Source organism: Salmo trutta, chromosome 7 (assembly GCF_901001165.1).
Source record: "Salmo trutta chromosome 7, fSalTru1.1, whole genome shotgun sequence".
NCBI classification, from domain to species: Eukaryota; Metazoa; Chordata; class Actinopteri; order Salmoniformes; family Salmonidae; genus Salmo; species Salmo trutta.
Genome location: NC_042963.1, coordinates 52,823,885 through 52,839,152, shown reverse-complemented (window position 1 = coordinate 52,839,152; position 15,268 = coordinate 52,823,885). Strand labels below are relative to the sequence as shown.

At 44.2% G+C, this 15,268-nt stretch overlaps 1 protein-coding gene across 1 annotated transcript in view; it reads left to right on the top strand.

Annotated features, from left to right (window-relative positions):
- The window catches only part of LOC115197678 (cGMP-inhibited 3',5'-cyclic phosphodiesterase A), a 210,109-nt gene extending 202,416 nt beyond the window's left edge, over positions 1–7,693 (top strand). The window contains exons 14-15 of the mRNA XM_029759425.1: positions 5,312–5,561; positions 5,691–7,693. Of these exons, the coding sequence (XP_029615285.1) occupies positions 5,312–5,561; positions 5,691–5,992 (552 nt within the window). The 3' untranslated portion in view covers positions 5,993–7,693. The remainder of the gene's footprint in view (positions 1–5,311; positions 5,562–5,690) is intronic.
- Positions 7,694–15,268: the final 7,575 nt, after the last annotated feature.

Here is a 15,268-nt window from a genome sequence, read left to right as displayed (position 1 = left end):
GGGATAGACAGACACATAGTTGACAAGCTACAGAAGAGGCTACGCTAATGCAAAGGAGATTGGAATGACAAGTGGACTGCACGTCTCGAATGTTCAGAAAGTTAAGCTTAAGTTGCAAAAAAAAATAAAAAATAAAATAAAAAAATAATAATAATAATAATAAAAAAATAAAAAAAATACAAAAATAAATAAAAATCTTATTGACTAAAATGACGAAAATGATACAGTACTGCTGCCTGGTGGAGTAGGCTAGCTAGCAGTGGCTGTGTTGTTGACTTTGTTTGAACGTGTAGCTGGCTAGGTGTAGCTGGCTAGGTGACCTCAATAGTTTCAGTACTACACCTTGTCATGATACAAAAGCAACTTTGTAGCTAGCTAACATAACACTAATCAAGACGTTCCTTTGTAATGTATTTAGTTTCTACAGTGTTACTCGTCGGTAATAGTTGGCTGGGTTTGGAAGAATGGCGTCGCGGGGGACGGCAATAGCTGGCTAGCTAACCTCGGTAATTACTAAACTACACAATTATCAAGCTATGACAAAGACAACTATGTAGCTAGCTAGCCAACACTGCACTAGTCAAATCGTTCCGTTGTAAAGTATTGGTAACTACAGCGCTGCTAGTCGGTAACGGTTGGCTAGCTGTTGGCTAGCTAGCTAGCAGTGGGTTAATGATGACTAGGTGTGTTGACTACGTCTGGCGTCGCGGCTGGCTAGTTACTAATAATTACTCTAAACTACACAATTATCTTAGATGCAAAGACAACTATGTAGCTGGCTCACTAACACTACACTAGTCAAGTCGTTCCGTTGTAATGTAATAGTTTCTACAGTGCTGCTAGTCGGTAGAAGTTGGCTGGTTGGCTAGCTAGCAGTGTTGACTAGCTAGCTAGCTAGCGGTGATGACTACGTTAGGAGGACGAAGATAGCTAACTTCGATAATTACTCTAAGCTACACGATTATCTTTGATACAAAGACGGCTATGTAGCTAGCTAAGAAAAAAGTAGCTCAGATCAAACAAATCAAACCGTTGTAATGTAGTGAAGTGTAAAGACTTAAAGACGACTTGGAGCCAGTGGGTTTAGTGACAAATATGAAGCGAGGGCCAGCCAACGAGAGCATACAGGTCGCAGTGGTGGGTAGTATATGGGGCTTTGGTGACAAAACGGATGGCACTGTGATAGACTGTATCCAATTTGCTGAGTAGAGTGTTGGAGGCTATTTTGTAAATGACATCACCAAAGTCAAGGATTGGTAGGATTGTCAGTTTTACGAGGGTATGTTTGGCAGCATGAGTGAAGGATGCTTTGTTGCGAAAAAGGAAGCTGATTCTAGATTTTGTTTAGGATTGGAGATGCTTAATGTGAGTCTGGAAGGAGAGTTTACAGTCTAACCAGACACCTAGGTATTTGTAGTTGTCCACATATTCTAAGTCAGAACTGGACGGGCGGCAGGTGTGGGCAGCGATCGGTTGAAGAGCATGCATTTAGTTTTACTTGCATTTAAGAGCAGTTGGAGGCCACGGAAGGAGAGTTGTATGGCATTGAAGCTCATCTGGAGGTTAGTTAACACAGTGTCCAAAGAAGGGCCAGAAGTATACAGAATGGTATCATCTGAATAGAGGTGGATCAGAGAATCAGCAAGCAGCAAGAGTGACATCACTGATGTATACAGAGAAAAGAGTCAGCCTGAGAATTGAACCCTGTGGCACCCCCATAGAGACTGTCAGAGGTCCAGACAACAGGCCCTCCGATTTGACACACTGAACTCTGCCTGAGAAGTAGTTATTGAACCAGGTGAGGCAGTCATTTGAGAAACCAAGGCTTTTGAGTCTGCCAATAAGAATGTGGTGATTGATAGAGTCGAAAGCCTTGGCAAGGTCGATGAATACAGCTGCACAGTATTGTCTCTTATCGATGGCGGTTATGATATCGTTTAGGACCTTGAGCGTGGCTGAGGTGCACCCATGACCAGCTCAGAAACCAGATTGCATAGCGGAGAAGGTACTGTGGGATTTGAAATGGTTGGTGATCTGTTTGTTATCTTGGCTTTCGAAGACATTAGAAAGGCAGGGTATGATAGATATAGGTCTGTAGCTGTTTGGGTCTAGCGTGTCTCCCCCTTTGAAGAGGGGGATGACCGCGGCAGCTTTCCAATCTTTGGGGATCTCAGACGATACGAAAGATAAGTTGAACAGGCTAGTAATAGGGGTTGCAACAATTTTAGCGGATCATTTTAGAAAGAGGGTCCAGATTGTCCAGCCTGGCTGATTTGTAGGGGTCAAGATTTTGTAGCTCTTTCAGAACATCAGCTATCTGGATTTGGGTGAAGGAGAAATTGGGAGGCTTGGGTAAGTTGCTGTGGGGGGTGCAGGGCTGTTGACCGGGGTAGGAGTAGCCAGGTGGAAAGCATGGCCAGCCGTAGAAAAATGTTTATTGAAATTCTCAATTATTGTGGATTTATCGGGAGTGACAGTGTTTCCTAGCCTCAGTGCAGTGGGCAGCTGGGAGGAGGTGCTCTTATTCTCCATGGACTTTACAGTGTCCCGGAACTTTTTGGAGTTTGTGCTACAGGATACAAATTTCTGTTTGAAAAAGCTAGCCTTTGCTTTCTTAACTGCCTCTGTATATTGGTTCCTAACTTCCCTGAAAAGTTGCATATCAAGGGGGCTATTCGATGCTAATGCAGTACGCCACAGGATGTTTTTGAGGTCGTCAAGGGCAGTCAGGTCTGGATTGCATCAAGTGCTATATCTGTTCCTGGCTCTACATTTTTTGAATAGGGCATGCTTATTTAAGATGGTGAGGAAAGCACTGTTAAAGAATAACCAGGCATCCTCTACTGACGGAATGAGGTCAAAATCCTTCCAGGATACCCGGTCCAGGTCGATTAGAAAGACCTGCTTGCTGAAGTGTTTTAGGGAGCGTTTGACAGTGATGAGGGGTGGTCATTTGACCACAGACCCATTACGGACGCAGGCAATGAGGCAGTGATCGCTGAGATCCTGGTTGAAGACAGCAGAGGTGTATTTGGAGGGCAGGTTGGTTAGGATGTGTCACGGTTGTCATACGAAAGAGACCAAGGCGCAGCGTGTGTATCGTTCCACATTTTATTATAACTGTGAAACTATGCAAGACATATAAATAAACTACTAAACAAATAACAAACCGTGACGAAGAGGTGCAACATACACTAACTCAAAATATAATCTCCCACAAACCCAGGTGGGAAAAACAACTACTTAAATATGATCCCCAATTAGAGACAACGATGACCAGCTGCCTCTAATTGGAGATCATTCCAACAAAAAAAACATAGAAAAACATAAACTAGAACCACACAACATAGAACATTTAAACTAGACAAAACCCCCTGTCACGCCCTGACCTACTCTACCATAGAAAATAAAAGCTTTCTATGGTCAGGACGTGACAGTACCCCCCCCCCCCCCAAAGGTGCGGACTCCGAATGCAAAACCTGAAACCAAAAAAAACAGGGAGGGTTAGGGTGGGTGTCTAATGTTGGTGGCGGCTCTGGTGCAGGACAAAGAACCTTCTCATCCCGCGGATCCTCCTGCATCGGAGGCGGTTCTGGTGTGGGACGAAGAACCCTCTCATCCTGCTTATCCGCCAGCATTGGAGGTGGCTCCGGTTCGGGGCGTAGCCCCCACTACGCCCGCTGATCCCTCCGCTTTTGTGTCACCGGACCGTGGATGGTTGCCGAAGGACCCGGACCGTGGATCATCGCCGGAGGCTCTGAACTGAGAACCCCCGCTGGAGGTTCTGGACTGCAGACCACCGCTGGAGACTCTGGACTGCAGTCCGCCGCTGGAAATTCTGGACTGAGGACCGTCGCTGGAGGCTCCATACTGGGGACCGTCGCTGCAGGCTCCGTGCTATGGATCATCACTGCAGGCTCCGTGCCATGGATTATCACTGGAGGCTCCGGCCATGGATCATCACTAAAGGCTCCGGGCCATGGATCATCCCTAAAGGCTCCGGGCCATGGATCATCACTGGAGGCTTCTTACGTGGAGCCGGAACAGGTCTCACCAGACTGGGGAGACGCATTGAAGTCTGGAGCGTAGGGCTGGCAGAAGCCGCCCTGTCTGGATGCCCATTTTAGCTCGGTAAGTGTGGAGAGCTGGCACAGGACGCACTGGGCTATGAAGGCGCACTGAAGGCATAGTGCGTAGAGCCAGCGCAGAACACACTGGACCGTGGAGGCGCACCGGAGGTCTAGAGCACAGTGCTGGCACAACTCATCCTGGCTGGATCCCCCCCTTAGCCCGGCAAGTGCGGGTAGTTGGAACAGGCCGCACTGGGTTGTGCTGGCGAACTGGGGGTACCGTGCGTAGAGCTGGCGCAGGATAAGCTGGGCCGAAGAGATGCACCGGAGACCAGGAACGCTGAGCCGGCACAATCCTTCTTGGCTGAATGCCCACTCGCACGGCAACTGCGGGGAGCTTGCACAGAGCGCACCGGGCTGTGGCTGCGCACTGGAGACACATAACATCAACGCATAACACGGTGCCTGACCAGTCATATGCTCCCCACGGTACGCACGGGGAGTTGGCTCAGGTCTCAACCCTGACTCCGCCAATCTCCCCGTGTGCCCCCCAAAAAACATTTTGGGGAGCTGCCTCTCGGGCTTCCGTCGTTGCCGTGACTCCCGATCTCGTCGCTGTTCCTCCCTTGCTGCTTCCACTTGTTCCCATGGGAGGCGATCCCTTCCGGCCTGGATCTCCTCCTACGTCCAGGATCCTTTGCCGTCCAGGATTTCCTCCCATGTCCAACTCGTCTTCCTCGTAAACGCACGCTGCTTGGTCTTTTTGTGGTGGGAGATTCTGTCACGGTTGTCATACGAAGGAGACCAAGGCGCAGCGTGTGTATCGTTCCACATTTTATTATAACTGTGAAACTATGCAAGACAAATAAACTACTAAACAAGATAACAAACCGTGACGAAGAGGTGCAACATACACTAACTCAAAATATAATCTCCCACAAACCCAGGTGGGAAAAACAACTACTTAAATATGATCCCCAATTAGAGACAACACATTTATTTGCACCCTCTTGAATGTACCCACATTTCACTACATTCTAGAGCAGTGAGTGAATGCCTTATCGTGTGTAATCATCATGCATCAACCTGCGTGCCATTGATCTACCTCTACATTATGTTGCCTACAGATGTTAAATGTTGGGGGTTTTTTTATCTCTTGACTGTAGCACCAAAAAAAACTCCTAGCAACCAATAAAGTCCTCTGATTCTAAAAAGTGAACGTGTCATCACCTCTTCCACAGGGTGACGAAGAGTCCAGCCAGGGCCTTCCCATCAGCCCCTTCATGGACCGCTCTGCTCCTCAGCTGGCTAAGCTCCAGGAATCCTTCATCACCCACATCGTAGGACCGCTCTGTAACTCATACGACTCCGCAGCACTCATGCCCGGACGTTGGGTGGAGCCTAACCCCGAGGAGGAGGAGGAGCACGAGGAAGATGAAGAGGAGGAGACGACAGAGGATGAAGATGGGTCCACTAGCTCAGAGGCATCGCGTAAGAATGTTTCCTTTACTTTACTTGGTGTAGTTGACAGGGACAATGTACGTTATTAATGTGCCAGATTTAGCCAGAATCAATGCATGAAAAAACAATTCAATATTTTTTCTCCAAACCCTTCTGTAGAGAAAGCCAAAGCAGCCCCCAAGAAGAGGAGGAAAGTGTTCTGTCAGATCACCCAGCACCTGATGGACAACCACGAGATGTGGAAGAAGGTGATCGCAGAGGAAACCCCCAAGCAAAACAATGTAGCTGAGCCAATCCTATCCATCCACGAGGAGGAGGAGGAGCCAGGGAGCAGGGAGGATGTAGTGGAGGGGGAGGAGCCAGAAGAGGAAGGGGAGGTGCCAGAGGAGGAAATAGACGAGGAGTGGCCAGCGCCCCCGCAGGACGAGTCTGAACCTGCAGAAGAGGCGGGGCCAGAGTGAGGGCCCCAAAGGGTCATGGCGAGTGCTATTCGGGATCCTTGGGATATTGCTACCCTAAACCCTAACCCCTACCCTAAACTTAACCATAATCCTTACCTAACCTTAACCCCTTACCTAAACCATTTTAAATGTAAACTTAAATGGGGTAGGGATGTCCCAAGGATCCCAGATAGCAAGGACCAAAGGCTCATGGGAATGAAACTAGGCAGCCGTAAGCCCGAGCCAGAACATGAAATCACTTTTTCTATCCTATTGACAAACAGGCTGACTGATTTTATTATTTTTTTTGCCAGCACATTCACTTAGACACAACACTGTAGAAGTTTGGGACATTGTGCCTAATGAAAATGTAACACAGGGTGGGAGATATTTACTTGTGGTTTACACATTTTATATATAAAAACAAAGAATACAAGTCAGGTTCAGAAACATCGGTCAATCGTCCTCTTGAGGAACTATCCGTTATTACAATAACTTACAGGATCATATACTGGACGTAACAGACTGGTGTAAGAAGTCACGAAATACTCAGACTCTTTTTGCTACCGTCAAGAGCGGATTGAGACTTGGTCATGAAGACCTCAAACCCATTGTGTAAACAACGGACTGCAGAGACTGCCGCCAATTTATATATAAGAAATATTTTCTAAATGCAATTATACTTAAACATCACATGCACCTGTACTCATGTGTTTTGTTTAGGGGGGGATTTTAAGTATTTTCTCTGGGTCTGATAAGTCTCAGTAATATGGTTCTATTTTTACTATGTGGATTGAGAAGGGAAAAATTAGACTGAACAGCTTCATACAAATCTACTTTTTTCCATCTTTATTAAATGTTCTTTAATTGATTCCACAATGCATCTCACACCTATATTCTGTAAGCACACGACAGCAAACATGCCCTCTAGGCGTCTTTTGTTTTACTGACAAACTGAAACGGTCGGTATAGCCCACCCTTTTAATAAGGCCCCTCTAGGATCTATGATATCGGCAGAAACATCAGCTGGTAACATTTCTCATGTAATGGTACTCCAGGTGAGCAGAACCTATGACTTCAGTCCAGGGTCTTTTCTGACCAATGGCTTGGTTCAGAGGAAGTTGGAACACACTACTGGGTCTTTTTTGACCAATGGCTTGGTTCAGAGGAAGTTGGAACACGCTACAGGGTCTTTTTTGACCAATGGCTTGGTTCAGAGGAAGTTGGAACACACTACAGGGTCTTTTTTGACCAATGGCTTGGTTCAGAGGAAGTTGGAACACACTACATGGTCTTTGTTGACCAATGGCTTGGTTCAGAGGAAGTTGGAACACACTACAGGGTCTTTTTTGACCAATGGCTTGGTTCAGAGGAAGTTGGAACACACTACAGGGTCTTTTTTGACCAATGGCTTGGTTCAGAGGAAGTTGGAACACACTACAGGGTCTTTGTTGACCAATGGCTTGGTTCAGAGGAAGTTGGAACACACTACATGGTCTTTGTTGACCAATGGCTTGGTTCAGAGGAAGTTGGAACACACTACAGGGTCTTTTTTGACCAATGGCTTGGTTCAGAGGAAGTTGGAACACACTACAGGGTCTTTTTTGACCAATGGCTTGGTTCAGAGGAAGCTGGAACACACTAAAGGGTCTTTGTTGACCAATGGCTTGGTTCAGAGGAAGTTGGAACACACTACAGGTGTCAGGAGAGAAGTCAGAAAAATAGATGTTTGTACTGTAGGTCTTATGAGTGTTTCTCTAATACATTTAAAGAAAACAGGCTTGTGCGCCTGCTAAGATAATACAGTCCAATGACTATAAGGCATAGTTCCTCAACCTAACTCAAAAACAGGATTCTTCCTCTACTACCAGATAAACTGATTACATAGATCACCAGGAGACAAAATACTGTTTTTTACTACTTATTGACTATTGATTCTCGTTTCAGTAACCCAATAGACACAAACAGTTATTTTAGTTTGCCTTTATTTAACCAGGTAAGTCATTGAGAACACCATTCTCTTTTACAATAATGACATACAGGTACATGGTAACACACACACACACACACACACACACACACACACACACACACACACACACACACACACACACACACACACACACACACACACACACAGTATACGATCTCTAAGCCATACAAGGAGGAACAATTTACTGTGAGGTGGTTTTAAGGGAGAGAGCAGAGTAGCACATAATGGTCCTAGCTTTGACAGCCAGTCTCCATCCTAAATGGCACCCTATTCCCTTTATAGTGCAATACTTTAGACCAGGACCCCATGGTACCCTATTCCCTATATAGTGCACTACTTTTGACCAGAGCAAGCCCCTCCCCTACAGAGCCCCCCCCCCTCCTTCTATTAACATGTGAACACACACCGTAAATAACAGTACACACAACAGATCAATGACAAGGCTCCTCTCTGTGTACTGCTGCCAAACACTTCTATAAACACTGTGTATGCTTTAGGGGGTGAACTGGGTAAGGTGAATTAATTGCCTATGCTCCTTGTACATTTTGGGTTCCCTCATTTTTCATCCCAAATTTTACATCGTTCTTTTACATGATCTTTCTCAATCAGGTTTTTAATAATTCTTCCAAGTGAAAATAGCTGATTGTTGATATGATGACTTGTTTAGTGCGTTGCATCGATAGCATACTCAGTACAGTATAAGGGATAAGCTACATAGTTGTAGTGGTTAGCAACACTTTATGTAGGCTATATAAAGCCTTTATAGGTTGTCAGTTGTAAAGGACTTTTTAAAATGTATTTTTGGATTGGAATCCAGGTTTATGTAGAGTTTAATCCAGAGCCTTCCTGCAGGAAAAAAAAAAGACCCCATGTTCAGGACTTCAGTGAACTTTCTAGTGGCAGACACAAACATTTCATCCATTCATGTTCCTCAGAGACAAAGGCCATACTGTATGCAACGCTTGGCTTCACTATAGATGCAGTAAAGAGGTCAATGGAATGCATACCGTGGGCGATGGAAGGACGCTGGACTTGCGGACATTTAACAAATCTGATCCATCAAAGTGGATATTGGTCAAATCAGTCATGGTGCATTGGTAACGGGTCCACAATGTGGTTACTCAAATCTGATGTGGATATATTTGGCTGTTTTCACCTCATAACATTTAGAAGTTGTCCCTTTTCAGGTTTCGAAGAAGTGTCTGCTAAATGCTAACTCCTGTTTGTGTAAGCTGGTAGCGTAGCTAGCATACAGAAATCAGTGGTTGTAGTCAAAAGTCGTTTTTTAAAATTGTAATGCAGTTGATTGATGACGATGACATCAACATGTATGGGGGTTGACATCTATACAAGCATTATACTCTGATTTTTACCTCAACATAGTGTGGAATACACATGTAAACAACAGTCTAAATGTAGGATCATTTGGCTGGGGGGGAAATGAGGAGATTCGGGATCTTTCTCGCAAGGCATCTTTCCCCCACGCGTTTCCATGGCATTTCCATTGTTTTGGTCGAGTTCCATTGACCTCTTTACCATCTGTCCTTTCTATATGGTCTTTATTATTCAACTGAATGACACTGTGTGAACAGCAGGTTACCATTTACATGATATGATTCTGCATTACATGTGGTCTAAGTCTTTCTATAAACTGGGTGGTTCGAGCCCTGAATGCTGATTGGATGAAAGCTGTGGTATACCAGACCGTATACCATGGGTATGACAAAAACATACATTTGTACTGCTCTAAATACGTTTGGTAACCAGTTTATAATAGCAATAAGGAACCTCGGGGGTTTGTGGTATATGGCCAATATACCACGGGCTAAGGCCTGTATCCAGGCACTCAGCGTTGTGTCGTACAAGAGAACAGCTCTTAGTCGTGGTATATTGGCCATATACCACACCCCCTCGGACCTTATTGCTTAAATCACACACATCATAACATATGGTCAGTCTCTCTCAGTGTTTTTCTGTGATATCAAACAATGCTGTTGCCACCACCTGTGAAACTGCAATATGATATGTCTTTTCCATTTATTTACAAAAGTTCGAAAAGACCTGGAATGTTTTGTGAGATAATATTTGGTATGGTATGGAGCCCCATATGATCATGTTATTAATTTAATTGGACATTCTAATTTCTGATGCATGATAGTACACAGAATGATTGTTAAACACGTGTGTGTGTGTGTGTGTGTGTGTGTGTGTGTGTGTGTGTGTGTGTGTGTGTGTGTGTGTGTGTATATGTGTGTGTAATAACGTCCACCTCTGATCTCTTGTCAGTATGGCCTGCCAATCGGATGGATGCACACAAAACTATGAGACATTAAACATGTACAACTGTAGAGTTTTGTTTATTATTTTGAATAATGTGTCACATTTTTGCAACCTTGACACAGCTCATTTTGTTTTGCTATGACACAGTGGTCACTGACCAGTCAATCTCCCCCCTGTTTGTCTGACTGTCAGAGACTTCCACCTCACCTTTTGAGCGAAGCCTGGGAGCCAAGCCTAGTTCCTAGTTCCTAGTTCCTAGTTCCTACCCCATGCCAAAATACCCATCTTTGAAAGTTCCAATGTAAAATAACACTCTTTTTTTGTCTAAATTCATCTTTATTTGCCATAATTATTGGAGAAAAAAAAACATGTATTATCTTTTACAATGAGAACCAAACATGCTTTACTGTCCTCTAAACAAGAAAATTAGCCTTGTATTTTTATATACTGTAGTTGACACATGATGATGATTAAATGACTAATGGTTTCTCTCACCAGTACCTTGCACTTAACACATGTAGCAATATTTACACTTAATAAAAAAAATACACAGTATTTGTTAAGTAAAACTTGTTCATTTCCTTGCTGGTTGATGCTCTATTTTGTACAATATATATGCTGTACAGTAAAGAAATATTAAAACAAACAAAAAACTCTTTTAGATATACATTATTTATTTTTACCATTTTGTAATTTAGACGCTATACTGTAGTTACTATATTGCCAGAATTACTGGAAGTGCCTATTGGTATTATGTGTACTATACAGTGAATATGTTTTGAGATCAGTAGAAGTTGTCACACGATGAACAATGTGGATGTTGTGATGTGAAATACATTGAATTACAATACTTTAATTTCTGTGGTACTTGGGCCTCTGTGTATTTTTTTCCTGCTTGAATATTCAAATGTACACTGAACAAAAATATAAACGCAACATGTAACAATTTATAAGGTTATACTGAGTTACAGTTCATAGAAGGAAATCAGTCAATTGAAATAAATAAATTAGACCCTAATCTATGGTTTTTACATGATTGGGAATACAGATATTCATCTGTTGGTTACAGATACCTGTCAGAGTGCTCAAGGAAGCAGGAGGGTTGAAGTCAGGCGCAGGAGACACAAGTCCGTGAACACTCATCTTTAATAAATAATCCACACTTGCCAAAAACAGGTAGGGCAGGGCAAGGGAAAACAAATACCCATTAACAGCCCGAACACAGCGCAGGGACGCAGCCCAAAACACACTGCCACAAAACCCACAGGCAGAGGGAAAAAACCCCTGTTCCCCAGACGTACAACCTGACGAAAAATAATCAGGCACAAAAACAAACCTACACAGAAAGACTAAATACCCCCCCCCCCCCCCCCCCCCCACTAATGAACTAATACTAAACAGGTGCAAACCTAAACTAGACCTGACCAACAGAAAATAAACAGAGGATCGGTGGCAGCTAGTAGGCTGGTGACGACCGCCGAGCGCCGCCCGGGCGAGGAGGGGCGCCACCTTCCGTCGATGTTGTGACAGTACCGTAAAAGAAATGGGCCTCAGGATCTCATTGCGGTAATTTTGTGCATTCAAATTGCCAATCGATAAAATGTAATTGTGTTCGTTGTCCATAGCTTATGCCTGCCCGTACCATAACTCCACTGCCGCAATGGGCACTCTGTTCACAATGTTGACATCAGCAAACCGCTTGCCCACACGACGCCATACACAGGGTCTACGGTTGGACGTACTGCAATTCTCTAAAACAACGTTGGAGGCAGTTTATGGTATAGAAAATAGCAACCAATTCTCTGCCAACAGCTCTGGTGGACATTCCTGCAGTCAGCATGCCAATTGCACGCTCCTTCAAAACATTTTTTAAGTGGCCTTTAATTGTCCCCAGTACAAGGTGCACCTGTGTAATGATCATGCTGTTTAATCAGCTTCTTGATAATCCACACCTGTCAGGTGGATGGATTATTATTATGGGGTTTAGTGGTTAGAGCGTTGGGCCAGTAAACTAAAGGTTGCTGGATCAAAATCCCTGACCTGACAATGTCAAAATCTGTGGTTATGCCCCTCCATAAGGCAGTTAACCCACTGTTCCCTGGTAGGCCGTCATTGTAAATAAGAATTTGTTCTTAACTGACTTGCCTAGTTAAATAAAAAAAATCTTGGCAAAGGATAAATGCTCACTAACAGGGATGTAAACAATTTTTTTGTGTGTATGTAACATTTCTGGGATCTTTTATTTCAGTTCATGAAACAAGGGACCAACACTTTACATGTTGTGTTTATATGTTTGATCAGTGTACATGCATATAAGTATATATATATATATATAAATATATATATATATATATATATATATATCTGTCTTCATTGCCATCTGAAGATTGGCAGATTTTTATTGAGAATGTAACGCTTAACAATAATAATATATGCCATTTATTTATCCAAAGCGACTTACAACGCTGGATGTGTGCATACATTTTACATACTGGTAATGTTGGGAATGAAACTCACTATCCTGGCATTGTAAGCACCATGCTCTACTAACTGAGTTATGGACCACAAGCACCATGCTCTACTAACTGAGTTACGGACCACAAGCACCATGCTCTACTAACTGAGTTATGGACTACAAGTACCATGCTCTACTAACTGAGTTATGGACTACAAGTACCATGCTCTACTAACTGAGTTATGGACTACAAGTACCATGCTCTACTAACTGAGTTATGGACTACAAGCACCATGCTCTACTAACTGAGTTATGGACCACAAGCACCATGCTCTACTAACTGAGTTACGGACCACAAGCACCATGCTCTACTAACTGAGTTATGGACCACAAGCACCATGCTCTACTAACTGAGTTACGGACCACAAGCACCATGCTCTACTAACTGAGTTATGGACTACAAGTACCATGCTCTACTAACTGAGTTACGGACCACAAGCACCATGCTCTACTAACTGAGTTACGGACCACAAGCACCATGCTCTACTAACTGAGTTATGGACCACAAGCACCATGCTCTACTAACTGAGTTATGGAGGACCACAAGCACCATGCTCTACTAACTGAGTTACGGACCACAAGCACCATGCTCTACTAACTGAGTTACGGACCACAAGCACCATGCTCTACTAACTGAGTTATGGACCACAAGCACCATGCTCTACTAAGTAAGTTATGGACTACAAGTACCATGCTCTACTAACTGAGTTATGGACTACAAGTACCATGCTCTACTAACTGAGTTACGGACCACAAGCACCATGCTCTACTAACTGAGTTATGGACCACAAGCACCATGCTCTACTAACTGAGTTATGGACCACAAGCACCATGCTCTACTAACTGAGTTATGGACCACAAGCACCATGCTCTACTAACTGAGTTATGGACCACAAGCACCATGCTCTACTAACTGAGTTATGGACCACAAGCACCATGCTCTACTAACTGAGTTATGGACCACAAGCACCATGCTCTACTAACTGAGTTATGGACCACAAGCACCATGCTCTACTAACTGAGTTATGGACCACAAGCACCATGCTCTACTAACTGAGTTATGGACCACAAGCACCATGCTCTACTAACTGAGTTATGGACCACAAGCACCATGCTCTACTAACTGAGTTATGGACCACAAGCACCATGCTCTACTAACTGAGTTATGGACCACAAGCACCATGCTCTACTAACTGAGTTATGGACTACAAGTACCATGCTCTACTAACTGAGTTATGGAGGACCACAAGCACCATGCTCTACTAACTGAGTTATGGACTACAAGTACCATGCTCTACTAACTGAGTTATGGACCACAAGCACCATGCTCTACTAACTGAGTTACGGACCACAAGCACCATGCTCTACTAACTGAGTTATGGACCACAAGCACCATGCTCTACTAACTGAGTTATGGACTACAAGCACCATGCTCTACTAACTGAGTTATGGACTACAAGTACCATGCTCTACTAACTGAGTTATGGACTACAAGTACCATGCTCTACTAACTGAGTTATGGAGGACCACAAGCACCATGCTCTACTAACTGAGTTATGGACCACAAGCACCATGCTCTACTAACTGAGTTATGGACTACAAGTACCATGCTCAACAGCCTCCACTGATATATATATGTAATGTTTTAAAGTGGCATTATCAAAATGACTAGTGATCAATTAATTAAAGTGGCTAATGATTTAGAGTCTGTATGTAGGCAGCAGGTTCTCTGTGTTAGTGATGGCTGTTTAACAGTCTGATGGCCTTGAGATTGAAAAACAGTTTCTATCTCTCGGTCCCAGCTTTGATGCACCTGTACTGACCTCGTCTCCTGGATGGTAGCAGGGTGAACAGGAAGTGGCTCGGGCAGTTGTTGTCCTTGATGCTCTTTTTGGCCTTCCTGTGACATTTGGTGCTGTAGGTGTCATGGAGGGCAGGTAGTTTGGCCCCGGTGATGCGTTGTGCAGACCGCACCACCCTCTGGAGAGCCCTGCGGTTGAGGGCGGAGCAGTGGCCGTACCAGGCGGTGATACAGCCCGACAGGATGCTCTCAATTGTGCGTTTGTAAAGGTTCATGAGTGTTTTCGGTGACAAGCCAAATTTCTTCAGCCTCCTGATGTTGAAGAGGCTCTGTTGCGCTCTCTTCACCACACTGTCTGTGTGGGTGGGCCATTTCAGTTTGTCCATGGTGTGTACGCCCAGGAACTTAAAACTTTCCACCTTCTCCACTGCTGTCCCGTCAATAGGGGGGTCCTCCCTCTGTTGTTTCCTGAAGTCCACGATCATCTCCTTTGTTTTGTTGACGTTAAGTGAGAGGTTGTTTTCCTGACACCACAGTCTAAGTGTCTCGTCGTTGTTGGTAATCAAGCCCACTACTGTTGTGTCATCAGCAAACTTGAGTTTTGAGTTTATTTTATTTTTACAGGGACAGTGCACATTAATCAACGTTTCAGTAAAAGTGCCGGTTTTAGCCAGCCGGCTAATTTTCAACCGCAGTCCCTGGGCAGGT